The sequence below is a fragment of the Schistocerca americana genome, chromosome 6 (assembly GCF_021461395.2).
Source record: "Schistocerca americana isolate TAMUIC-IGC-003095 chromosome 6, iqSchAmer2.1, whole genome shotgun sequence".
Taxonomy (NCBI): domain Eukaryota; kingdom Metazoa; phylum Arthropoda; class Insecta; order Orthoptera; family Acrididae; genus Schistocerca; species Schistocerca americana.
In genome coordinates, this window is record NC_060124.1 from 152,600,203 (window position 1) to 152,627,444 (window position 27,242).

Sequence of the window (27,242 nt, forward strand, 5' to 3'; positions counted from 1 at the left end):
AAATATGTTTAGGTATAAAAAAAAACAGTGTTTTGCGCCAAGGCGCGCCAAAAAATCTCGTATGGCTAAAATCTTTTTCTAAGCACCTGCGTGCATTCTGACAACATTACGAGTACAAAAAAAGCAAAAACATGTACATTACTTCACACCATTGTCAATAAGGTCTCCACTCAGCTAAAAGCCTTTCTCCGGGAATTCGCCAGGCCACGGAATTCACCAGGCCACACACACCCAACTGGGTGTTCCATTGACCAGTGATGGAATTATTGTATCACTAACCGAGGTTTCTCATTTGTTCTTGTCGTCAGTAGATTCAGGGAAGTACTGGTTAACTAAAGCGTTTGCTCGACCAGGTCTCGTAGCTATAGAAGCTCAAACAAGGTGGGCTCACTATACTATATTACTGCATACAGAGTGTAAAAGTCTCAACCTTGATTTATATATTTAAAAAACTGTAAGATTACTGTCATTAACTCTGGAGGGATTACAGAGTGTTCTTTGCTGATAAGACCCTGCCGAAACTTTCATCCATTAGAACGGTGGTCATCAAACTGCAGCCCGAATCAAGTATTGGTGAGGCTTGCGGTTATCAGTCGTATTTTATAGAGATTTGAATCTAGCAGCTAACAGCCGAATTCAAAAATGTCAACCAATGTTAAGATATTCTTAAGTGTAGTTTTCCTGCTCAGTAACAAATAAATGCACCATAATATTTTAACACATGCATAATTTTAATTGGCGTTCTTGAATTCGGCTGTTAGGAAAGTAAAGTTACCAGCTTACCTCAGAGACAAAGGGGTAAGTAGCGCAGCTACTGCGTAGTTAGAAGGTGTGAGCGGGCTAATGTTTTGCTGTTCGTCTTCCAGTGCTGACAACTTACGGGCGTGCGCGACTCTTACCATCCAAGAGCTGTGGTATAAATTTCAAACCGAAGAAAGATGGATACATGATTGCGCAGTATAGAGAGGGACATGTTCAAATTCGAGACATATTTGTAGCAAGGAATATAAAATTAAATTAAGACTAGTGTAACACAACACGATGTGTAGAAGAAAAATGAAATTCATAACGTTTGCGATCGTGTTTCAGATTGCATAATGCATTTAAATAAATGCACAGTTACTGCTATTGATCAGTTACTCATCCGGTCACACTGACAACACAACAGCATTTCGTCAGGCAGTACAGTAGCACAACGTGGAGTCGCTGAAGGTGGCACAACTGTGAAACAGAGAGCAGTCGACACGAAGTGTTCCTGAAGATGCCGACTTTTAACGATCATTTCTTGGGGGCAGTCGGCCAACTTATCGCGCCATTGAGAATAACTAGTCTGTAGGCGGCTCGTAACATTGTTATTTATTTAGGTTAGCAGTTAGTAATAAGATCGGTGCACAAGTGTCCCGAGGTTGCATCCCACAATAGATCTACGTGTATTGGAATGTATTGTAATGGAACTACGAGGCTCGTGAGCAAAGTAGTTTGATGACTGCTGCACTGGATCTCTCTTCTGCTGTTTCACTGTTCACTTAGGGACTGTCTGTACACGAAACACCTAGTGCATTTGTTATGTCCTCCATTTAGTTCACAAAAATCTTTTGTGAGAAATCCTGTTTTCTCCTCTGTGAAATACCGATACCAATCAGGATTTGAGACAAAAGTCTCTCAAAGTCTAATAAGCATCACAAAGTAGACAACTTCACTTCTGTTCAGTGCAATATTTTCTTTTTGTACGAATGTAGTATCTGCACTGCATGATAAAAGCATTTTTTTCCCTTTCAGATGGCCTTCACGTATGGATGAACTCAAATGTGACGGAGAGAGAGCGGCTATACCGGATGCAGTCCTTCCTAATGGAGAGCCTGAGTAAGTCCACTACTAGTCTCGGACAGCGAGACGAACGCGTTGCTAGCACGATGTGTAACGATGATATGCAGCACACTTTTCTGATGCAGAAACTGAGTACGACCCGGTGATCGCGGACGCCCTGTACGAGAAGTACTTGAATGGATATAACAGGACCGAGGACATATTCATCGCCCTGACGGACGTGAGTACAGAGCTTGTCAAGATACTTCTACTGTCGTGCTTCGCACGCACTAAGAATGTCCACCAGCACAGCAGGCGTAACTGTTTTTGCGGCTATCCATAATTTCTATGTCTAATCGTAAATGGACATTTCGTCCAAATTCACAGTCATACCATTCAAAATTACAGACCTTTAAACTCCCATTTATCCAGGCATCCATAAAGTAGTGTACTATTTTTTTTAGAGTGAGTAAGCAGCCCTGTCAATTGATATCGTCTAATATGAATTAGACGGACAGGAGTTGGAACAAAATATGGAAACGCCGCGACATATGCATGCTTGAACATAAATGCAGTTGCTAGACAAGCCTGCGGGTTGCGCTGTTTTATATTACAACGAACAAAACCTGTGAAATCTCGTCAACACGTTGCTAGTGTCAGTCGTGGTCAGAACAGTGTTCTGTGTCGTTGTGGGCGCGTTATGTCGGAGCTGAGTGAATTCGAACGTGGGCAGATTGTTGGTGCCCATACGGTGGGTACTTCTGTAACCAAGGTAGTCGACGAGTTTAGTGTTTCGAGAGGCACCATGTCGAAGATTATACTGCATACAGGAAAAGCAGAAAAACATCATCCGATAAGCCACGACGCTGACGAAAATGTGAGCTGAGTGATCGTGAGAGACGATCGTTGAAGAGGATTGCTACGAAAAATAAAAGAACGACAACTGACGACGTCACTGTAGGACTGTACGTCGCATTCGATAACATTGTCAGCACCAAAGCAACATGAAGGGAGCTCCATAAGCAGGCAATTGGAGTACGATTTGGAATTCCAAAGGCACTCATAAGTGATGCAAATGCCTTTAATAGGAAAACGTGATGCCGAAGCCAGAAAACCTGGACTATGGGGCAATGGATGAAAGTCATTTGGTCGGACTAGTCCTGGTTGGTTGGTTGATTTGGGGGAAGGGACCAACCAGCGAGGTCATTGGTTCAAAAATGGTTCAAATGGCTCTGAGCACTATGGGACTTAACTTCTGAGGTCATCAGTCCCCTAGAGCGTAGAACTACTTAAACCTAACTAACCTAAGGACGTCACACACATACATGCCCGAGGCAGGATTCGAACCTGCGACCGTAGCGGTCGCCCCGTTCCAGACTGTAGTGCCTAGATACACTCGGACACATCCGGCCGGCGAGGTCATTGGTCCCATCGGGCTAGGGAACAAGGGTGAGGAAGGAAGTCAGCCGTGTCCTTTCGAAGGAACCATCCTGGCATTCGCCTGAAGTGATTTAGGGAAACCACAGGAAACCTAAATCAGGATGGCCGGACGCAGGTTTAAACCGTCGTCTTCCCGAATGCGAGTCCAGTGTGCTAACCACTGCGACCCCTCGCTCGATGGATGAGTCTTGTTTCACACTGTTTCCAACTCCTGGACAATTTTACGTCCCAGGAGTGAAACATGGCGTGTGTTGGATGATGATTTGGGCCACCATAATTTGGTATTCCAAGCGTGCCGTGGTTACTGTGCAAGATCGCATTACTGTCAAGGTTTATTTGACCATTTTGGCTGATCAAGTCCATCCCACGCTACAATGTTTCTTCTTCAATGGTGATGCAGTGTTCAAGGCGACAGGACTCCTGTTCACATAGCTCGCTTCGTTGAGGACTGGTTTTGTGTGCATAAGGATGATCTGTAGCACTTCCTCCAGGCACCACAGTCACGATACCTCAGTGTTATTGAGCCTTTTTGGTGTGCTTTGGAGAGAAGGGTGCGTCATCGCTGTCCACTTCCAGCACCGTAACCTGAACTTGCCGCTGTTTTACAGGAAGAATGGTATACGATTCTCTTGAAAAACAACACAGGACCTTTATTTGTCCATTTGTAGACGCGTGGTAGATGTTTTGTATATCAACAGGCCTCCCACACCGTACTAGCCATGTAATGTGCAGTGCTTTTGGTGGTTCCAAATTTTTGTCCGCCTCCTGTATTTGTTTCAGCAATATAACCTATTTGGTAACTACATTTTTCAAGAAAAAATCGTCATAAATCTTGGGGAACATTAGTTATCTTTTGCTGTGAGACCACATAATAAATAGACGTCAGATTTACTCTGCACTGGAATATCAATTCGCCATAGTATTACCTCTGATTATCATTATTATTATTATTATATTAGTGCTGTTTTAGAAACACTGTTCTTTGATAAAAAATAAACATCATTTCTTTCAAAAAGAGGAAGACATTTATTTTATTTCCTTATAGGCCTGAAAACCTTAGTTTTTCTTTCCACAGTTTAGGAAACAAATTCTTTCACAACGTTCCTAACGTTATTTTTCGCAGCTCTGTCTTGGTAAACATCGATGAGTGTATGGCCGGGTCTCGATTGTGTCGCTGTTGATCTGAATTAAGCAAGTTATAAGTCCCCGAGAGATGCCTAATGACGCTTCTGAGGACACTGGGGATACTGGAAATGTCATACTTAGGACGATGACGCAAATAATGTCTTCAAACAGTTTTTTAATCCGTCCGAGTTCAGCAATAAGTTTTCTTCCAATAAATTACATGTTTCACAATTGTAGATCGGTCGTAATGGTTTACAGCATTTTGAGCTGTACGTGAAGTTTGTTTAGGCTAAAATCTGCCTTGTATGTTCCAAGCAGCTCTTCCAATTCCTAAACAAATGGAGGTTTTCTTTGGGAGGACGCAACAAATTTCTCTTAAATTTGTTTTGAAGTCAGTTTTTTCCCCGATGAATTACGTTTCCTCAAGACTGTTCCAATGAATCTAGGACTAGCATCCACTTTTGCAACTAGTTTTATGTGGCGATCCCACTGCAGGTCGCTCTGGACGTTTACTCCTTGGTATTTTACGGTCGTTACGTTTCTAGCGATTTATCACCAATAGGGTAATCAACAGTAACGAATTGCTTCGCTTGTTTACGCGCAATTTCTTACATTTATTTACGTCCAGGGTCAAGTGACAGTCTCTGCAGCAATGGCCGATCCTCTGCAGGTCTTCCTATATTTGGCTAGTCTTCTAGCGTTGCAATATTTAGACAGCATCATCGTCCACGAACACCCTCAAGGACTCTTCGACCTTACTCAGTAGATCATTTATATGTAAAAAGTAACGGTGCTGTAGTACTCCCAAAAATTATCCTTACCATATCTGACGATTTTTTCTCATTAAGAACAACATGTTGAGGTCCACACTGCCGGTAAAAATGCAAAACTTTCAAGGACCAAGTCATTTTACTGACACGTGAGATGACAGGTGTTGTAACTTCCTTGCACGCCGCGTGGTTCTTCAGTCGATACAGGAGCGAGGAACAGATGCTCTTCATGATCAGACAAATCAGATATTGTTTTAGTCTACATACTTTATCAAATAGTAAAAATAAGACACGTGTTTGTTGCTGTGGGCAACGGCCTTACTGCAGTGGATACACCGGTTCCCGTCAGATCACCGAAGTTAAGCGCTCTTGGGCATTGCGGGCTCTTGGATGGGTGACCCTCCAGGCTGCCATGCGCTGTTGTCACGTGATGTCAATTGGGGAGCTACTCGACCGAATAGTAGCGGTTTTAGTCAAAGAAAACCATCATAACGACTGGGAGAGCGGTGTGCTGATGACACGCTCCTCCTATCCGCATCCTCAGCTGAGGATGACACGGCGGTCGGATGGTCCCGATGGGCCACTTGTGGCCTGAAGACAGAATGCTTTTTGTTGCTGTAGTTGCAGCGTCAGTTGCTAATAGTAGCTTTGGATGTTGATGCATAGTAGTAGTAGTAGTAGTAGTAGTAGTAGTTTTATTCATCTGTAGATCTCATTTTACAAGGATATAGGACATGTCAAAGTATTTACAACTTTAGACCAATATAAAATAAGCTAATTCGTATACACATATATTTACAGACTTCTTGTTAGACATAATCATTAGATCTACTCCTGGTATACAGTACTTCTTTTACAAATAACTTATTAAATAATGTAATGCCACGCTGTACATTCATATCTCACTATCAGTCACTGCACGCGGTATACAGGCATTATTTCATAACACTTCACTCACTACACACACAAACACACACACACACACTGGAGATCTCTCGGCCATTTCCTGTACCGCAACTTCCCATTTGCTATCCTGAAAAACTGAGTCAGCATCCCCCTATAATGAGTGAGATGTTGAGCTCAGAAAGAGGATGAGATGTTAGTATTGTGCTATACACATGGACACGTAACACAGATTCACAAATCAGTTGGTTGGTTGGTTGTTTTAGGGAAGGAGACCAGACAGCGAGGTCATCGGTCTCATCGGATTAGGGAAGGACGGGGAAGGAAGTCGGCCGGGCCCTTTGAAATGAACCATCCCGCCATTTGCCTGGAGCGATTTAGAGAAATCACGGAAAACCTAAATCAGGATGGCCGGACGCGGGATTGAACCGTCGTCCTACCGAATGCGAGTCCAGTGTCTTACCACTGCGCCACCTCGCTCGGTTTCACAAATCAGTAAAACTTCAACACAATCATTATTCAGTAGATCACAAGCCCCAGCCACTATGATAGTCTGTAAATGTTATTCAACTGGTAAACGCATAAAAGGCTCAGTGCATGAATGTTCGAACCTAAATTCACCTGCCGCTGGAGTTCTGGAGAGGTTATGTTCGCATCTCATCGGCAGAGGCGTAATTGTCCGTGTCAGCGCCCTCGCGCAGCGGTGGCGGCTGTTGGAAACGCGGCGGCGTAATTGGAAAGTGCGGCCGACCGGATAGCGGCAGATACCGCAGTAGGTACTTCATCATTGTGGGAGTATATGATAACGAACTCAGGCCAAATGAAACCACACATGTCACAGTTAAGAGGGCCCAAACAGTCGCATCAATACACTGTGTACCACTCTCTGGCGGCAGTGCTGACGTGTGTTCTAGCACGCAAACGATCGTAAATGTGCCGGATGGCATATTGCGATAGACTGTCCCAAGCATCTTGCGACTTTTGTTATAATTTGGCAGTGGCTCTTTCGGGCCCTGGAGAACGAGAAGGTTCCCGCTTCACTGTGTCCCACACGTGTTCAATTAGCCATAGATCTGGTGATCTTTCTGGCCAGGACGGTTGTCTTATATCATGGGGAGCATTTTGTGTCGCGGCAGCCGTGTGTGGATGTGCATTGTCCTGCTTAAAAAGCACATCGTCTCTCTGTCGATGAAATGGCAGTAGCCGGCCGCCGTGGTCTCGCGGTTCTAGGCGCGCAGACCGGAACCGTGCGACTGCTACGGTCGCAGGTTCGAATCCTGCCTCGGGCATGGATGTGTGTGATGTCCTTAGGTTAGTTAGGTTTAAGTAGTTCTAAGTTCTAGGGGAATGATAACCACAGCAGTTGAGTCCCATAGTGCTCAGAGCCATTTGAACCATTTTTTGAAATGGCAGTAGCGCGGAGATAACAGCCAGTGCAATGTAGCGGGCACTCGTTACTTTACCCTGCAGATGCACCAGATGTGACGGCGAGTTGTAAGTGATGCCACCTCCCTCAATACCATGAGGCCTGGGATGGGACCTGACCTGTGTCTCGTGGGCGAATGCACTCTGACATAATCAGCTCACCAGCTTTACGCAATACACGTGGACGTCCTCCACGCGGAATTAGCCGAGCGGTCTAGGGCACTGCAGTCATGGACTGTGCTGTTGGTCCCAGCGGAGGTTCGAGTCCTCCCTCGGGCATGGGTGTGTGTGTTTGTCCTTAGGATAATTTATGTTAAGTAGTGTGTAAGCTTAGGGACTGATGTCCTTAGAAGTTAGGTCCCATCAGATTTCACACGGTAGCAGTAGTAGCGTGAACGTCCATCACTCGCATACAGACAGAACCCATTATCGTCACGGAAAACAACAGAGTGCCGGTCCACTTTCCAGTCAACTCTTTCACGACAACAGAGTAGCCACGCTTGATTGTGTCAGGGTGTTCGTCAGTGGTAGCCTCGCCAAACACGCAAATGATCGTAATCCTCCTCCATGCAGACGGTTCCCACCGGTCCCTGATTGCTCAGCAGGTGCAACATATTCCTGGATTTTGTCCCTCGATGATGTTTAGTCAGCCACCGCTGCTTGTACTATGCGTCGATCTTGATGTGCCTCTGTACTACGCGGACGGCGGACGTCCAGAACCTGATCTACACGTGCGGAAATGTTCCACAGACCTCTGTCGAAAGCAGCGATACGCCATCGATACACTGCGCCCAACTTGTGCAACAATCCAGCGATACATCCATACAGCTTCTCGCAGGCCCACAGCCAGCCCCCATTCAAACAGCTGAAGCTGTTCAGCAGTAGTACATAGTCGTCGTTGGGGCATGGTTGTAACCTAGAATGGACGTCGCAAACGCTGTTCATCTCCAAACTCAACACAGTTACTGCTTGCAGGGGCGAAACAGGGCGCACAGACAGTCCTCCTGAACGCCATCTGACAGCGATGACCGTGGCAAATGAATCACTAACACTACAGCCAGGGCATATTATACCCTGATGACACTGAACATACTCTTTGAGTTTTTTGTACGTCCACCCTTTCGACTGGAGGTCTTGGGAACCACAGCCGTTTACTATTGTAAGAAAATGAAACGCCTACAGCCGTCCTTATAATCTTATTTATTGTGTAGATACCAGTTTCGGCGTTTCAGTGCACCATCTACAGGCCTTAGTTGATGCTGAAAGCATTATCACGACCCATATATAGGCTGCATCAGTGGCGAATATAACTGGTTTAAGTAAACTATCTGTAACTGTGATCTCAGCACAGTTGTCAGTTGATGGTTGGAGTGCTGACATCACAGTTACAGATAGTCTGCATAACACCAGTTATGTTGGTCACCGATGCAGCGTATGTATGGATTGTGATAACCCCTTCAGCATCAACTAAGGCCTAAAGATGGCGCACTGAAGCGCTGGGACTGGTAGCTACACAGTATATAAGAAAATAAGGACGGTTGTAAAAAAATGGTTCAAATGGCTCTGAGCACTATGGGGCTTAAGTACTCAGGTCATCAGTCCCCTAGAACTTAGAACTACTTAAACCTAACTAACCTAAGGACATCACACACATCCATGCCCCAGGCAGGATTCGAACCTGCGACCGTAGCGGTCGCGCGAGGACGGTTGTAGGTGTTTCATTTTCTAACAACAGTCTTTGAGGGTGTTACTTTTTCTTTTTCTGTGCTTCTCCTCGCAAGTCCTGGATCATGACATAAATCTGTTCTTTTACATGTTAAGTTCGTATTTTGTTCACTACACGTTAGTGCGGAGCTGTGGTTTCGTCTACAAACACTGCATTTTGCACACAAGCGACGAGAATAGCCTCGCCATTGCATTTTGACGTGTTTGTAGTTTCGGAACAACGAGAATGGAGGCACTGCTGTGCTCGCCGCCAGACTAACAGGCAGACGGTTCTGAAAAGTCGATACAGAAACGTACACAGGCTCTTCAGTTCTCTAGTTTCCATCAAAACTGTGACAGAGGTGCAGTAATCTCGTGTGCGCTCACATTGCGTGGTCCAATACCATTTTTTTTTTCTGTGTATGACCCTCTTCTACCCACTGCCTCCACATTTCCATCACTGTTCTAGTAACATGCCCTGCGAGCCGAAATATCTCAGTACAACAAACCGATTTTACGTAAAGAGTTCGACTGGTCCGTTTGAACTCGTGTGTAGGTATTGCACGCTTTGACGTTGACGAGACTTTCTGGCATTTCCTTTAACAGTTTCGTTCCGTTTGACTCTTCTCTGCTTGAGCTCTGCGGAACACAGAATTTTAATCACAAAACAGAGGGCTCTGCTAAGCTTGTACGAGCGCCATATCTCTGCAGGCTGGATGACTCATAGATGCACCGTCCAACTCATAACCTGAGTCTGGATAGAGGGTTCAAGATTTTTCGTCAACCAATGATCCCTTACAGCTGTATAGGTTCAGGTATTAAATGAACAACTAAATAAAAGGATCTCTTTACAGGAAAAATCTTAAAATTTAATACCAACTTCCTTATCAATATTGTAAAAACCAACTTCTGTATTACGTCAGAAAGTCCTAGTACTCTGTAGATTAGTGTTGCAGCAACAAATGATGCATTTTAACTTTAAAAACATTACATCACAAGGATCTAACAGATTTTAGAATTTTATTAAAATAATTTGAACCCTCTATTTCACTTGATTCTTTGTGAGTCAGTCTCCACAGTTATCGAAGTCCAGTTTACTTCTAGTGTTGTGATGAGAAATGATCTTTGTAGAGTCAGACTCATTTTGCTTTTGTCATAAAGTAATGCTGTACAGATATATAGGTTTATGACAGTCAGTACATTCTACTTAATACAGAGTGGAGTACGGTGTTCTGTAGGATTCAATTTGTTCGGTATTCTGATTACGTTTTTCTAATTTTGTTGTATTTCACTGGTATAACAGGAGTGTCCTCTTATCAGTGTCAGAGGAGGTGTGAGACTGGAAAAGAGCAAAGCATCACATATTCGTTACAGAATGCATCTATCAGTTTCCTCATGAGATGATACGCTTGACCTATTCTCTTGCAGAAATACCTGATATATTCCTCCCAGTTTAATTTTGACTCACAACTGTACTGGTTTCCTTTACGTTACTTTGCAATACCCTGCACGAGTGAACTTAGGAATCGTTACTGGTGTATCTAGGCTCCAACACAATAATACCCAATGTTGATACACTTAACATAATGAAAATACGCCATCTGAAATTTGGCCAAATTTGAGATCCTAAGATAGAGAATTGTTATAAAATCAGTTGTTTAATATGTTTTAAAAACCATGAAAGGGAGATGAAGGGAACACTACCTACTTTAAATGAAATTCAAATCAAAATAAACTAGTGATTTATTAGAAAAGTTCGACTTCGTACACAAGAAAACCAACAGATTGACAGTACGAACCTGACATGAAAAACAAGAATACAAACGTCTCAAAAATGAGATCGACAGGAAGTGCAAAATGGCTAAGCAGACATGGTTAGAGGACAAATGTAAGGATGTAGAGGCTTATCTCACAAGGGGTAAGATAGATACTGCCTACAGGAAAATTAAAGAGACCTTTGGATAAAAGAGAACCACTTGTATGAATATCAAGAGCTCAGATGGAAACCCAGTTCTAAGCAAAGAAGGGAAAGCAGAAAGGTGGAAGGAGTATATAGAGGGACTATACAAGAGCGATGTACTTGATGGCAATGTCATAGAAAGGGAAGAGGAAGTAGATGAGGATGAAATGGGAGATACGATACTGCGTGAAGAGTTTGACAGAGCACTGAAAGACTTAAGTCGAAACAAGGGCCCGGGAGTAAGCAACATTCCATTAGAACTACTGGCGGCCTTGGGAGAGCCAGTCCTGACAAAACTCTACCATCTGGTGAGCACGATGTATGAGACAGGGGAAATACCCTCAGACTTCAAGAAGAATATAATAATTCCAATCCCAAAGAAAGCAGGCGTTGACAGATGTGAAAATTACCGAACTATCAGTTTAATAAGTCACGGCTGCAAAATACTAAAGCGAATTCTTTACAGACGAATGGAAAAACTCCTCGGGGAAGATCAGTTTGGATTCCGTAGAAATATGGGAACACGTGAGGCATTGCTGGCCCTACGACTTATCTTAGAAGCTAGATTAAGAAAATACAAATCTATGTTTCTAGCATTTGTAGACTTGGAGAAAGCTTTTGACAATGTTCATTGGAATACTCTCTTTCAAATTCTGAAGGTGGCAGGGGTAAAATACAGGGAGCGAAAGGCTATTTACAATTTGTACAGAAACCAGAAGGCAGTTATAAGAGTCGAGGGACATGAAAGGGAAGCAGCGGTTGGGAAGGGAGTAAGACAGGGTTGTAGCCTCTCCCCGATGTTATTCAATCTGTATATTGAGGAAGCAGTAGAGGAAACAAAAGAAAAATTCGGAGTAGGTATTAAAATCCATGGGGAAGAAATTAAAATTTTAAGGTTCGTCGAGGACATTGTAATTCTGTCAGAGACAGCAAAGGACTTGGAAGAGCAGTTGAACGGAAAGGACAGTGTCATGAAGGGAGGAAATAAGATGAACATCAACAAAATCAAAACGAGGATAATGGAATGTAGACTAATTAAGTCGGGGGATGCTGAGGGAATTAGATTAGGATTTGAGACGCTTAAAGTAGTAAAGGAGTTTTGCTATTTGGGGAGCAAAGTAACTGATGATGGTAAAAGTAGAGAGGATATAAAATGTAGACTGGCAATGGCAAGGAAAGCGTTTCTGAAGAAGAGAAATTTGTTAACATCGAGTATAGATTTAAGTGTCAGGAACTCGTTTCTGAAAGTATTTGTATGGAGTGTAGCCATGTATGGAAGTGAAACATGGACGATAAACAGTTTGGGCAAGAAGAGAATAGAAGCTTTCGAAATGTGGTGCTACAGAAGAATGCTGAAGATTAGATGGGTAGATCACATAACTAATGAGGAGGTATTGAATAGGATTGGGGAGAAGAGGAGTTTGTGGCACAACTTGACTAGAAGAAGGGATCGGTTGGTAGGACACGTTCTGAGGCATCAAGGGATCACCAATTTAGTATTAGAGGGCAGCGTGGAGGGTAAAAATCGCAGAGGGAGACCAAGAGATGAATACACTAAGCAGATTCAGAAGGATGTAGGCTGCAGTACGTACTGGGAGATGAAGAAGCTTGCACAGGATAGAGTAGCACCGAGAGCTGCATCAAAACGGTCTCAGGACTGAAGACCACAACAACAACAACATGAAAAACAATTAACCAGCTCAAGTATGACGTGCAGGGGAGGATAAGGGATTCAAGTTGTATATTCCCTCAGTGACGTGAATAAACACTACGAATCCGAATTTGGCTACGCAGTGATGGGTTGTCCGAACTAAACTGAAAATAACCTAGCTTTGTAACGGGAACCTAACGACACTGCGGTGTCGATGTAGCCTTATAAAGCGGTGAACTCCCACCAAACGAGCCGGTGGTGCACGGTATGCTCGCCAGTCTCTTGTCGTCTCGCTGGACGTGAAGATGTGGGGCAGCACGAAATCTGCACCAGCCCGGAATCTGCGCATGGGGCTAAGTCGTCAGCACGACGTCCCACCGCAGAACACCAGAATGGTCGCTCCCTCAGCGATCGAGCGTGTGAAGTGACCTCTAAGACGACCGATCAAAGTGTGTCCACGATCATGCGTCTCTGCACCGGACTCCCCCGTTTGCGCCAGCAAACACCAATCAGGCAAAACGTTAATTACATCTGTTCAGTGGTACGACAATGGTAAATAATTCCCCGCTGCGGAATAGAGGACCAATCAGGGTACACCCGTCTCTCAAGCTCTGTTGCAGAAATTCCCGCCCTACGTCAAGAGGCGAGAGGCAAATAAGAGCGTTGTTAATATTACTCAGAATTTCCAACACGCCAAACGAACTCATTGGGAACTCCAGCAGGTCCCGTACCCACAGCAGTTGGCCTGACCTCTTCGAGAACAGTGAGGTATGCCCATTTGTTATCAGGTGGTGGGCCAAGACCGAAAACCAATTGGCCGGGCACTGGACAGTACCGTAAGCCACAACTCCGAGAACCCCGACTTCCTTTGAGTGACACGAGACTCCCTCAAGCCTCACTCGTGTGGCTCTGTCATCCGCGTCAGGAAGTGACTTAATCCTCTGAGTGTGAGCGGCGAGCAGACTGTCCCGTTATTCCCAATCTTGTGTGCCTCGGTCGTTCCACAACTCCTGTCGAAACGTACTGCAACGTTCCCATGAATTCCCTTGGCCGAAGCGATATAAGTTCATTCGGACAACACCTGCAACTTTTTTTTATCAAATACAATACTCAGAATGAAGCGCGGTAATCAGAGTTAAATAAAGCTATGAGGATCAAGTGTTCCTCATATCTCCAGTCACGACAATGATCAGACAGTGTTAGCTTATTAATTGAAGATGGAAAGCCAGACAGATTATAGTCTTTCAACTCTAATTAATCTTAGAATTATTTACTCCAAAGATGAAAAGAAATGGACTGAGATCGAGCCCTGAGGCACACCAGTTCCATCTTCCTTCACTGAGGAATATCTGTTTTATCCTGATATAAACTGTCACCTGTTGCTTAAGAAGGAGCTCATAGCTGCCAATTTTTTAAAAAATAATTTAGCGGATATACTCTGCAAGCCAATGTGCAAGAAAATACATTCTGTTATTGGGGTAACTTTCGTAAACCTTTCGTTGATAAATGGTGTGACAATAAAATAACTTATTGAATACTTTCACACACACGATGATTTTCTATGAAGCTTGGTGGGACAGTGATTAAAGCGCAACACTCGCATTTGAGAGGAATGGGGCACAAATTCTCGTTCCAATTTATGTGGTTTATCGATTGAGGGGAACGCCTGGATATTTTCTTTGAGAAGACGAAGGCAAATATCTCTCCCCGCTTCAATTTTTTTGTTTTCATGCGTTAATTGCGCAATGGAGATTGCAGAATGGTTACAATCTGCATGGAATAGTTAGTTATTAAATAATATAGCAAGGTTTCACAAAAATAACGTTAAGTTCCGAGAGTAAAATTTTAATACGCTCATTTTGGGTTGATGCCGTCAGCGTGGGCCTAGATTCCTCCCATTTAGTACATGATTTTTCCTAACCAGTTCCCGATTTTTAAATGAAAATGACGGTCAGGCAGGGATACCGTAGGGTGATAGTTATCGGGAAAAAAATTGTGAAACTCGGAACCTATCATTTAGGCTTGAAATTTTCTTACTTCTTCTACACCTACATCTACATGGCTATGATGTAAATCACATTTAAGTGCCTGGCAGAGGATTGATCCAACCACCTTCGCAATAATTCTCTGTTATTCCACTCTCGAACAGCGTGCGGGAAAAAAGAACACCTATATCTTTCCGTGCGATCTCTGACGCCCCTTATTTTGCTGCGATGATCGTTTCGCCCTATGTAAGTCGGAGTCAACAAAATATTTTCGCATTCGGAGGAGAAAGTTGGTGAAATTTCGTGAGAAGACCCCTCCACAACAAGAAACACCTTTGTTTTAATGACGTCCACCCCAAATCCTGTATCATGTCTGTGACACTCTTCCCCCCATTTCTTGATAATACAAAACGTCCTGCCCTTCTTCGAACTTTCTAGATGTACTCCGTTAACCCTATCTGGTAAGGATCCCACACCACGCAGCAGTAGTCTAAAAGAGGACGGTCAAGCGCAGTGTAGGCAGCCTCTTTAGTAGATCTGTTGCATCTTCTAAGTGTTCTGCCAATAAATCGCAGACTATGACTTGACTCCTCCACAACATTTTCTATGTGTTCTTTCCAATTTAAGTTGTTCGTAACTGTAATTCCTAGGTATTTAGTTGCATTTAAGGTCTTTAGATTTGATTGATTTCTCGTGTGTTCGAAGTTTAATGAATTCCTATTAACACTTATGCGGATGACCTCACACTTTTCATTATTTAGGATCTATTACCAAGTTTTGCACTGTGCAGATATCTTATTTATAATTAGTTTCCATATTCTCATGACTTTACTGCGCGATAAACGACAGCATCATCTGGAAACAACCTAAGACGGCGGCTCAGATTGTCTCCTAAATCATTTATATAGATAAGGGACAACGGAGGACCTATAACACTACCTCGGGGAACGCTAGAAATCACTTCTGTTTTAATCGAAGTGTGTCCGTCAATTGCTACGAACACTGACATCTCCGAAAGGAAATCACGAATCCAGTCGCATAACTGAGACTCTATTCCATAAGCACGCGATTTGATTGAAAGCCACTCGGTCTGATGGTGAGGGGTGGGATTATGATTGGTGCACATACATCCCTGCATGTCTTTGACAAAGGAACTGTAACAGATCAGGTGTATCGGGACGTCATTTTGCACCAATATGTTCGCCTTTTCTGGGGTGCAGAGAGTCCCACCTTCCTCCTGATGGATGGTAACGCGGGCCCCACCGAGATGCCATCGTAGAGGAGTACCTTGAAACAGAAGATATCAAGCGAATGGAGTGGGTCGGCACTGGTGCAAGAATGGGAGGCTAATCCCCAGCAGCTTCTCGACCACCTGATCCAGAGTATGCCAACCAGTTGTGCGGCCTGTGTACGTGTGCATGGTGACCATATCCCATATTGATGTCGCGGTACATGCGCAGGAAACAGTGGCATTTTGTAGCGCATGTGTTTCTGGACGGTTTTCCCAACTTATCACCAATACCGTGGACTTACAGATCTGTGTCGTGTGTGTTCCCTATGTGCCTATGCTATTAGCACCAGTTTTGTGTAGTGCTACGTTGTGTGGTACCACATTCTGCAATTATCCTTAATTTGTGAGCATGAGTGTATATTCCAAAAGCCCGCTGCATATCAACTTTAATGATCTGGGGCTTTAATTTAATGAGTTACTCCTATTGCCTTTCTTGGATATTGATGTGACCTGTCCAACTTTCCAGTCTTCTGGTACGGATCTTCAGTCGTGGGAGTGGTTGTATATGATTGTTAAGTATGGAGCTGTTGCGTCAGCACACGCTGAAAGGAACCTACCTGTGTACAGTCTACACCGGAAGACTTGCTTTTGTTGAGTGATTAAGCTGCTTCACTACTCTGAGGATATCTACTTCTAAGTTACTTATGTTGATTGCTGTTCTTGACTCGAATTCTGGAATATTTACTGCGTCCTCTTTGGTGAAGGAACTCGACTCAGAACTTTTCAGTTCTCTAAGCTGTTGGACAAAGAACCTGAATTTTCTGGAGTAATTTCAAAAACCCTTTGCCGACAGAGGAATTAGATTTACAGATGTGTGATTTACTGTTAAATTTTGTCCTTCAGTCTCCCCCTGTTTTCATTTGAAGCTAATCTGCATCAGTCTTTAATCTCTCATTGTTTTACGTGAATCTTTGCAATGCTTTCATCTTACTTGACATACGAGGGCTTTTCGGAAAGTACGGTCCGATTGGTCGTGAAATGGAAACCGTAGAGAAAATCAAAATGTTCTATTTGCAGCAGTTCGCTATACCTTCCAGCTACTTCTCTACACAGTCGCCGCTCCGATTGAGGTATCTGTCGTAACATTGTACCAACTTTCCAGTACCCTCGTCATAGAAGGCATCCGCCTGTGCTTTTTGCCAATATACTACATTGATCTGCAACTTGTCTGTGCCAAAATGTTGTCTTCATAGGCGACGTTTCATGTGAGCAGAAATGAAAATCAGAGGGGACCAAGTCTGGGCTGTATGGTGGGTGATCAAACATTTCCCATCGAAAACGCGGCAGGAGCCTCTTCATTGCCCCTGCAGGGTGCAGCCAAGAACTGTCACGAAGAAGGAAACGCCTGACAGTTGTGTTATATGGGCTGCATGAAATCAGGCGAAATCTCTCACAGGCACTCACACTTGGCGGGAGGCACTACTTTCAAGATATTTTTACGTGGACGTTTGCGCTCGGAACTGAAACGAGCAAAGTGACACGATCGACTGGCATACCAGAAACAGTGTCCAACACACGTGTGCAGAGCTTCATCGGATTTTGGCAGTGGTTTCCATTTCGCAATCCATCGGACCTTACCTTTGGACTAGCCTTCATGCAGGACATGACGTGCTTTAAACTTGGTCAAAAGCACTCCTGAGAATATTTCGCAGAACAAAATATCCTTCATTGCAGATGGCGCACTAACATAGGTCAACAAAGGAGTGGGTGATTGTTAGCTCTGATACTGCCTGCTGGAACCACTCCAGCATATATCTGAACCCATATAAACCCTTAAGATAACTGGCTTAAAGATCTGACTGTGCTCCACATAGAATGTGCCTAGAATGTTTTGTAGTTCGTGATCTTGTAGCTTAATTACGTTTGTGCCTACCGACACAATCAACACAGACATATTCATCACTTTCTGTGTTTCAGTTCATCGGTGCGGCTAAATTTAAAGGTCCCATGATAAAGTCAGCCAACTGCAACACAAACCACGGTGGAAGGACGTATGTGTACACGCTAAATCATGTGGGCCGTTTCCCCAATCAAGGTAAGGGTTTTGTTCACAAGTAGATCACACATTTTCCTCGTAGTTTCAGAGTTTCACATGATACCTCAAACTCATGTTCCACACACTGATCATGCTTAACACAGTTCTGGATAAACTCTGTGTTTCAGCTGTCGAACATGGTATGGATGTGCTGTACCTTTCACCCAGGTCGGACTTCAGGCTGTCTGAAGAAGATGAAAAGGTTTCGAGGAGGCTCGTTCATCTGCACGCAAACTTCATCATCTATGGGTAAGTTTTTTTATGAAAACCAACCTTGCTTGATTTTAAGACCTTTAATCGAATTACTAGTTTCAACAGAAACCTGCTCTCATCTTCAGATTAGCATTACATTGCATAAAATGAAAACAGGCGATCTTCACAAGAAACAACCATCTTTTGGGATGATCCAAATGTTACAAAAACCTCCAATTTTTTTTCTTTATTGTTATTTCACTCCCCAAAATGGGGCAGGCTGGCAATGGCACATTACGCCACTCGTCAGCCAAGAGAGTTACAGACAAACATAGTCAAATGAGGAAAGAACACATAACATAGAATGGTATAAATTGGTGAATAAACAAGAACAAAAATATATGAGTATAAATGGTAGATTTAAAAACAACATAGACTGTGAGCCGACACGAAAACAAAGAAACACCACAGTGGGAACAAAAATGACTGATTCTGGCGACGCTGTCGGTGCTGGTGGAACGTAGCACTGTACACGGCACTTGAGAAACACTGACACCACAACGTAAATGTTAAAAATCACTGCACCGAAGGGGACCTACCACCAGGTGAAAGGTAAGAGGGGGGGGGGGGAAGAAAAGGGAGGGGGGAGACAGTAGGGGAAACCAGGAGGGGGGAAGAGGGGGGCAGTGTAGAGGAGAAAGAAAGAGCCAAAAGCCTGGGGTGGGGGGGGGGGGGGGTGAAAAGGATAAAGGAGGTGGTCAGCAGGGGAAAATGAGGAAGAAGAGAACGGGGAGAGGGAGGGAGAGAGGGAGCCCTGAGGAGGGGGGGAAGAAGGAGGGATTACAGCTGGTAGGAGGGGTAGATTGAAGGCACAAAGACATCATCCTGGAGGGGGAGTTGGGGTAAGCCACCTTGGGTGAGGGTATGGAACGTGTGGAGATGGAGACTAAATGGGACACTGTGATACAGGTGCGGCAACGGGCTGTAGAGGGAGAGGATGGGGGAAACCAAAGGATGGGGGGAATCCAGTTTGCGGGAGACGTATACGATCTGTATTCATTCAAGGAACAGGAGGAGGTGGGGGAAGGGAATCAGGTCATAAAGGATCCGCGTGGGGGACGGGAGACGGATGCGATAAGCAAGGCGCAGTGCATGGTGCTCAAGGATTTGCATATATGTTCACATAAATGTGCCGTCGACAGTTTGAGAACAAAGTGTAAATACATTAAAACCTCCATAAGGTTTGTCGTTTAGAAAACAGAATGCTCCCATATGGGATGTGAAATGAATAAAAGGTAAAAGTACAACGTCCATAGCACCAATAGGGTTAAATCTATAAGCCATGTCGACGACCTCACGTGAACGAAACTGAGGTGCTGCAGAGCCCATGTAATTTGCCATGTAGAAGTCAGGTGACACCATTGTATTGACTGACAGTATATCGAAATATTTTTAAATTACTCTCCTGAAAATTTTTACATAATTTAGAAAGCATATTATGTACTATTGGAATCAAAAAGGTAAATCTTTACGCCTGATTCATATACAAAGATATGGCGCATTTCACCAATGTAAATTACATGTATGGAGAAACGTAATGGTAACAAACATTCGTAATTCTCTTAGACTGTCATTACGTACTACAAGGCTCTAATTACACCACAACAGCCGATGAGCTCGCCCACTGTAGACGACGATCTTTTTATTTATATCCTAAACATACAATTCAGTGAGCCATCCAACCCTAGTCAAACAAAATAACCAAGGCGAGGGAGCAGTTGTATCTTGCGCAGATTACCCATTACCTACTTTCGTTTTATACAGTATAATGCCAATCTGAGGATGAAAGCACGATTCTGTCGAAATTAGTAATTGGAATAAAGGTCTTAAAATCAAGCGATTTTTGGCTGTCATATATCACACACCTTGCCCTCTCGAGCTGAGATATTCGCATCTTTGCCTATTCCTTCAACTGTTTGTTTTCCCTCTAATCTAACACATGTTCAATGATCAACTCGATTGTTCTATATGACGTTGTAATAATAAGTGTAATAAATCACACTTATAAAATCCTTTGGAGTAAATTTACATAATCTTCTATTTTATTCTGGGTACACCAACAGAGCCTGTTCAAAATTACAGGACTTCCTTTCAACGAGCTCCTATAGTCCATAAGTAAGCTAAGAGATCAAATGGTTCCGTATCTGAAGTTAACAAACCAGTTTCTCAATAAGCGAAATAAACATGCAGGCACGCTCCCCCCCCCCCCCCCCCCCCCCACACACACACACAGACGAACTGTTCAGATAGATTTTAACGCCTACTTACAACGAGAATTCTACGAAGTTTATAAATTCACTGTTATCGAGAGTACCAATACATTCTAGGAGATGTTCTTGTTTCTTGTAAACAGCTTCGTATGTAGCCACTCTGTTTCGTGTTTAGGTCGGCTTAAGTAATATGTGACTGATTTCCTGGATCAGCATGGTGATGGTATGACATGAGTTCTGTGGAGATGTTGTCGATAGCGGATATCGTTCGGTCTACTGATACTCATTGTGAACAGCCTATTGTTCCATTAGCCAGTGAAGTTACGTTCCGTATTCCACTTTGTGGCAGACCATAGTGCATTCCACGTACAGGGCCTGTAACAGGCGCTCTTATACAGATCTCCAATCTTCCACTCCTTGCTCCATTTGCTTCTGCTATGTAGCTGTCTGCAGCAGTAAGATCTCCAGCTAGAGGTCACATGTCTTGTATTTCATTCCTTCTTGTCTTCTTTAGCAGTTGAGCTTCCTTGTCTCTCCCCACAATCCCACTAAGACCTTTGGCGCATATAACTAATGCAATTTCTTGACAGATTAAAACTGTGTACCTAATCAGGACTAAAACTTGACACCTTTGCCCTTTGCAGCCAACCATCGACGGAGCTATCCAATCACGAGTCACGACCCGACCTACTTTTACTTACGCTAAGACTCCCTCTCCTATCAGGCATACAAATTATACTTCTGTAGTGTTTCTTCGTAATTCTGATACAGGAGCAGGTATCTGATATGGCAAATAGCAGATTGCTTTGCCTTTACAATTGATGTTAATTTTTCCAAGCCGGAGAGAGTCCGTTATCATTACGTAATGGTCAATTTGGATCATCATATAACATATCTTAAAGCATTTTAATGCTCTTTCAATGGCTAAGAATTCCTCTGTGTAAACAGACATTTCTTTCGGTACACGGAACACTCGGCTCCTTTTATTTTTGTAGCCTACATAACCACAGCCAACGCGGTCATTATGCTTTGAAGAGCCAAAGAAACTGGTACAGCTGCCTAATATGGTGAAGGGCCCCCGCGATCAGTCAGAAGTGCCGCAACATGACGTGGCATGGACTCTACTAATGTCTGAAGTAGTGCTGGAGGGAACTGACACCATGAATCCTGCACGGCTGTCCATAAATCCGTAAGAGTACGACGGGGTGGAGATCTCTTCTGAACAGCAGGTTGCAAGGCATCCCAGATGCGCTCAATAATGTTCATATCTGGGGAGTCTGGTGTCCAGCGGAAGTGTTTAAACTCACAAGAGTGTTCCTGGAGCCACTCTGTAGCGTTTATGGACGTATGGGCTATCATATTGTCCTGCTGAAATCGGCCAAGTCCGTCGAATTGCATAATGGACATGAATGGATGCAGTTGATCAGACAGGATGCTTATGCACGTGTCACCTATCAGAGTCGTATGTTGACGTATCAAGGGTCCCCTATCACTCCAACTGCACGCGCCACACATCATTACAGAGCCTCCACCAGCTTAAACAGTCCCCTGCTGACATGCAGGGTCCATGGATTCATGAGATTGTCTCCACACGCGTACACGCCCATCCGCTCGATTCAATTTGAAACGAGACTCGTCCGACCAGGCAACATGTTTGCAGTCATCAACAATCCGATGTCGGTGTTGACGACCCAGTCTTCGGCTACGAAAGTCCACATCGGAAATGTTTGGTTGAGTAGTTCACACGCTGACACTTGTTGATGGCCCAGCACTGAAATCTGCAGCAATTTGCGGAAGGGTTGCACTTATGTCACGTTGAACGATTCTGTTCTGTCGTCGTTTCTCTCGTTCTTGCTGGATCCTTTTCCGGGTGCAGCGATGTCAGAAATTTGATTTTTTTACCGAATTCCTGATATTCATGGTACACTTATGAACTGGTCATACGGAAAAATCCCCACTTCATCGCTACCTCGTAGATGCTGTGTCCCGTCGCTGGTGCGTCGACTATAACACCACTTTCAGACTCACTCAAATCTTGATAACCTACCATTGTGGCAACAGTAACCGATCTAACAACTGCACGAGACACTTGTTGTCTTACATAGGCGTTACCGACCGCAGCACCGTATTCTGCCTGTTTACATATCTCTGTGTTTGAATACGCATCCTTATACTAGTTTCTTTGGCGCTTCGGTGTATATGGACCCATCGGTATACACACAGCACTTGACCGTCATTGCAGATGGGTTTCTAAACTGGTGTTGTTAAATACTGGATTATTAGAGTAATCTATATAAATGTGGAAGTCCAGTACTGGGTTGATACTAGGGATGGTGGTTATAGCTGAAACAATAGGTTTTCAGCTGCATCGCTTTTTTTGTTTCCAGATTAACCTGACTGTTAAAACCGCTCAAAATTACCCGTTTCTGAAATAGCCGATTTTCGGTTTTTTATTACCGTTATTTCCACCAATAAACGTAGACCGCAAACAAAGACTGGAAAATTCTAATGAAAGTAAAGGAGTGGGAGGCTTCGGTCATTATGGGGTTGAGGTTGTGGCAGAAATCGGTCTCACTGTCTCCAGTAAAGGTGGTGAAGATGAAGGAAGCGTCCTCCATCGCCACTTTTGAATGGTGTAAGTTTTTCACCTTCAACTTAAGGGTTCGGCTACTATCCCAAGTTTATGATACATCAATAAAATTCCCTTCCCTTCCAAGGAACATTGTGGATGCTTTCTCCTTATAAGACGTCGCAGGTTTGTTGTGCCCCTCCCTTTTCTACTCATTTACAGCAAATGAAGCATTGTACTCCACTGCTGCCGCGCAGGATTAGCCGAGCGGTCTTAGGCGCTGCAGTCAGGGACTGTGCGGCTGGTCCCGGCAGAGGTTCGAGTCCTCCCTCGGGCATGGGTGTGTGTGTTTGTCCTTAGGATAATTTAGGTTAAGTAGTGCGTAAGCTTAGGGACTGATGACCTTAGCAGTTAAGTCCCATAAGATTTCACACACATTTGAACATTTTTACTCCACTGCTACTACACTTCTTAAAATACTTCGAAACTAGGGATGGTGTCGTTCTGCAACACAGCCACCGTCCAGTGACGACGGGGAGATAACCATCTAAACCAGGCGGGAACAAGTCTTGTGCGTACACGTGTACCGAACATTATTATTTCAGCAATGCTGCCCTGATTCTTATGCCATCTGTTTGTTGCTAGTTTCTAACTGTCGTCGTATCTATTAAAGTAGTGCTGATCGCTTTTCCCATTTTCTAGAAACGGAAATTTTACAAATACCGATTAATCACTTGTAAAAAAAAAATCATTCGGAAACAAAAAAATTTTGCACTGCTGTCGCAAATTGATATGCCTGTTTTTTACCCAGTTATTAGTAAAATATTAAAAAAGACAATTACAACCGAGACCAAACAAAATCGAAAAGTATTGGTTGCTCAGAACTAAAATAATGGCATCTGTTTTAAACGGTCCATTTTTTCCCATCCCTAGTTGGTGTTTTCTTACTGTTGTTCAAAATTGGGTAGCAGTCACATTCTTTGTGTGTGATTTTGAAACGTGCTTAGCATTGATAATGCTAATGCTGTTGATTTGTGGGTCCAATACCGAATGGTGTCGCACCTTACTGTAAGATTGCAAATTTTGTTTATCGGCTCATCCTCAAATCATTGGCAGTGTTTCAGAACAATGTTCCTGCTGAGGTACTGTCTACATGTTGGTGAAGTTGTTTCCATTTCTCTGATTAATAGTACATTCCTCAAAAAGTACTGAAGAATCCTCTGCATAGTGACAGCGCTTTGTATTGATACATATTTGCAGCTGTTGCCTGGGAACTGCGCCGTACAACACGCAGTTGTACATACGGAACGCTCTACGTGTTTCCTGTAGAGGTGTCAAGTACTGAAGATTCATAGCACTTTCACGTTTCCCTTTGATACGATTTGTGTGCCGGGACATCTACGGTTGTTGTCTATATCGTTGTAGATAAAATTTACATGATTGATAAGCCTTCCTTTCGTGCAAAAAGATTATGGCATCTGTTTTCCGAAAACATTTTTTTGTTCTTCTTTCCTCATTCATAAATCGCCGATATCGATGATTGTAACGTAACTGGTACAGGAATCTCTGATCAAATGTACCGTATATAATCAGACTGACTTTGAAAATGTTATATGAACACGCTTTCCAAGAATGACATTTATCCTTTGTGTTTTATAATGCAAACTGATATGAATTTTTATAGGACACTGAAAAGAAATTGGCAATTACGTCGGTCTATGACAATCTGATAGTGAAGAATACGAAGTAGTTACGAGACTTCATTTCAGATGTGTAGAGAATTTTGTTCACGCTTTAACCTGTCAGTGTGTAATGTAATTCAGAATACAGACACAAGGGACATTCTATAAATGAAAATGTAATCATATGGCCAAACGCAGACACAAGTCTCTCCCAGTAAGTTTTATTGACCGTTTCGCCCTTAATTAATACGAGCAACATCAGAAACATTGCCATATTTAAGCACACGCAATGCACTTTTCATCATAAAAACTAAAACTGCAATGTAAATTCAGAAAATATATTTTAGGTACTGTACAAGGCTCAGACCAGTACTTTCATGTGTGTTATACAAATAAATCTACATAAACGACGATTTATCCACTGCATAACTTATGCATTTTTTATAGCACTACAGTACACAGGTAACTGTAAACTTCTGTATGTATATTCAAGCACTACACTCAAATTACTCCCAATGTCAACTTTAAACTGTACTTCCCACTCTTTCCACATGCATATCATCAACCTTAAAACACATAACGAAGTCTTTAATACAACCACTTAGCAGAAAATTTAGGAGTATTTCACATTTACTTATCGCCTCTTTCAAGTTGCATAACGACTTCAATGACACACTGTTGACAATTTGCGCGCTTTGCTGGCGAGAATATATCACTTTCCGTTGCATTGATACAGTTCACCTGGCCAGAAATACCATTTGGCAAATATATTGCCAGTCGCTGTTATTAACACGTATCTTTATCTACATATATGGTACGAGAGTTATTGTGTCTCCTTTCAAAGATAAACTTTGGCTGAAGCACCCAGCTGAAGCCATACTGGATTTCGTCAGTCTCATATTTAATTTGTTTCGTATTATAGCCACATTATAATTTATGTCCTATAAATAAATGCTGTCCCAATACTCTAGCACATTGAGGATCTCTCGAAAAGATATTGATGTTAAGTTTTAGATAATGAGTTATCTGTGTATACATTTCTCATGAGGTGTACGGCACAGGTCAAAGTGTCAAGTTTTCTTCTGTTACTGTGGTTTAATGGTCGGCATCTTGTATAGGGAATGAAGAGATGGAACTGTATTTATAGAAATATTGGTTCTTGTCTTGCCACCGGGGAAAATTTTATTATTCACTTTCACGTTTCTGAGAGCATCTGGGACTCGTCATCGTCAATAATTAACGATTCTGAATATTCAAAACGAGTTGATTATCTGGAAAAAACAAGCTACCATTCATTGTCAGAACAAAAAACATAAAAAGGACTGACACATGGGAGAAAAAATTAAAATGTGACTTAGTCAGCCGCATATAAAGTATAAAAGAAAATTTACAAGCTAGTTATTTTAGCAGATTTTTTTCCCGAACAAGAATGTCTTCAAATTAAGCAAATATGCAGACGAAATATATTCTGGTAGTGGTAAAGGCGTATTCCCGCTGGTATTTTTTCTCGTTGTTCCAGTTACTTTCGAGAGCAAAGCAAGAATTACCTTGGTGGCAGTGAACTGTAATTTTTCGCACAAATTAGAGCATACTTCACACAACCAGCACATTTACTTCTCAGTGAGGTAGCTCCCTCTCAAGATTTTTATGTGATAAATACCATTATGTAAATAACTAGTATGTAGTTGACAAGTTCACACCTTTAAAGAAAGAAAATACAGCAACAGTTGTAATTTTTAGCACAAATTACAACATACTTTACGCAACCAGTATATTTATTTAGCATCTGATGAGATTCGTAAGTACTTTTCGCACTACATACCGCAATGTAAGTAACGAGTACGAAGTGGGCAGCTTCAAACTTTCAAAAAAAAGAAAGGACAACAATAGTTTCCAAATTTGCAGTGAACGAATCAGCTGAAAATATAAAAAGCTTCTGCTTTAATTCGTCTGCTGTAATGGCTACCGCGAACACGACGATGCTTTCGATAAAGCCAAATTATCTCTTTGGAAGGAGCGCAGCCCAGGTCGGGTAGACTTCACATTACTGTTTGTACGAGTCCAAAGCTTGGGCCTTGTATTTTGCAGTTATTACATGACTAGAGGACTTTCAACTTTTCGAGCGCGTGTGAACGACCCCTGTGTTAACTGCGTGCATTCCGGCTATTCATCTACTTACAAGGGAACCTCCCCATCGCACCCCCCTCAGATTTAGTTATAAGTTGGCACAGTGGATAGACCTTGAAAAACTGAACACAGATCAATCGAGAAAACAGGAACAAGTTGTGTGGAACTATGAAAAAAATAAGCAAAATATACAAACTGAGTAGTCCATGCGCATGATAGGCAACATCAAGGAGAATATGAGATAAGGAGCGTGTGGTGTCACCGCCAGACACCACACTTGCTAGGTGGTAGCTTAAATCGGCCGCGG

The 27,242-nt window shown here is 43.0% G+C and overlaps 1 protein-coding gene across 1 annotated transcript in view; it reads left to right on the forward strand.

Annotated features, from left to right (window-relative positions):
* The window catches only part of LOC124620017 (cholinesterase 1-like), a 335,028-nt gene that overhangs the window by 298,046 nt on the left and 9,740 nt on the right, over nt 1-27,242 (forward strand). The window contains exons 8-11 of the mRNA XM_047146684.1: nt 1,780-1,863; nt 1,953-2,047; nt 17,978-18,095; nt 18,224-18,344. Of these exons, the coding sequence (XP_047002640.1) occupies nt 1,780-1,863; nt 1,953-2,047; nt 17,978-18,095; nt 18,224-18,344 (418 nt within the window). The remainder of the gene's footprint in view (nt 1-1,779; nt 1,864-1,952; nt 2,048-17,977; nt 18,096-18,223; nt 18,345-27,242) is intronic.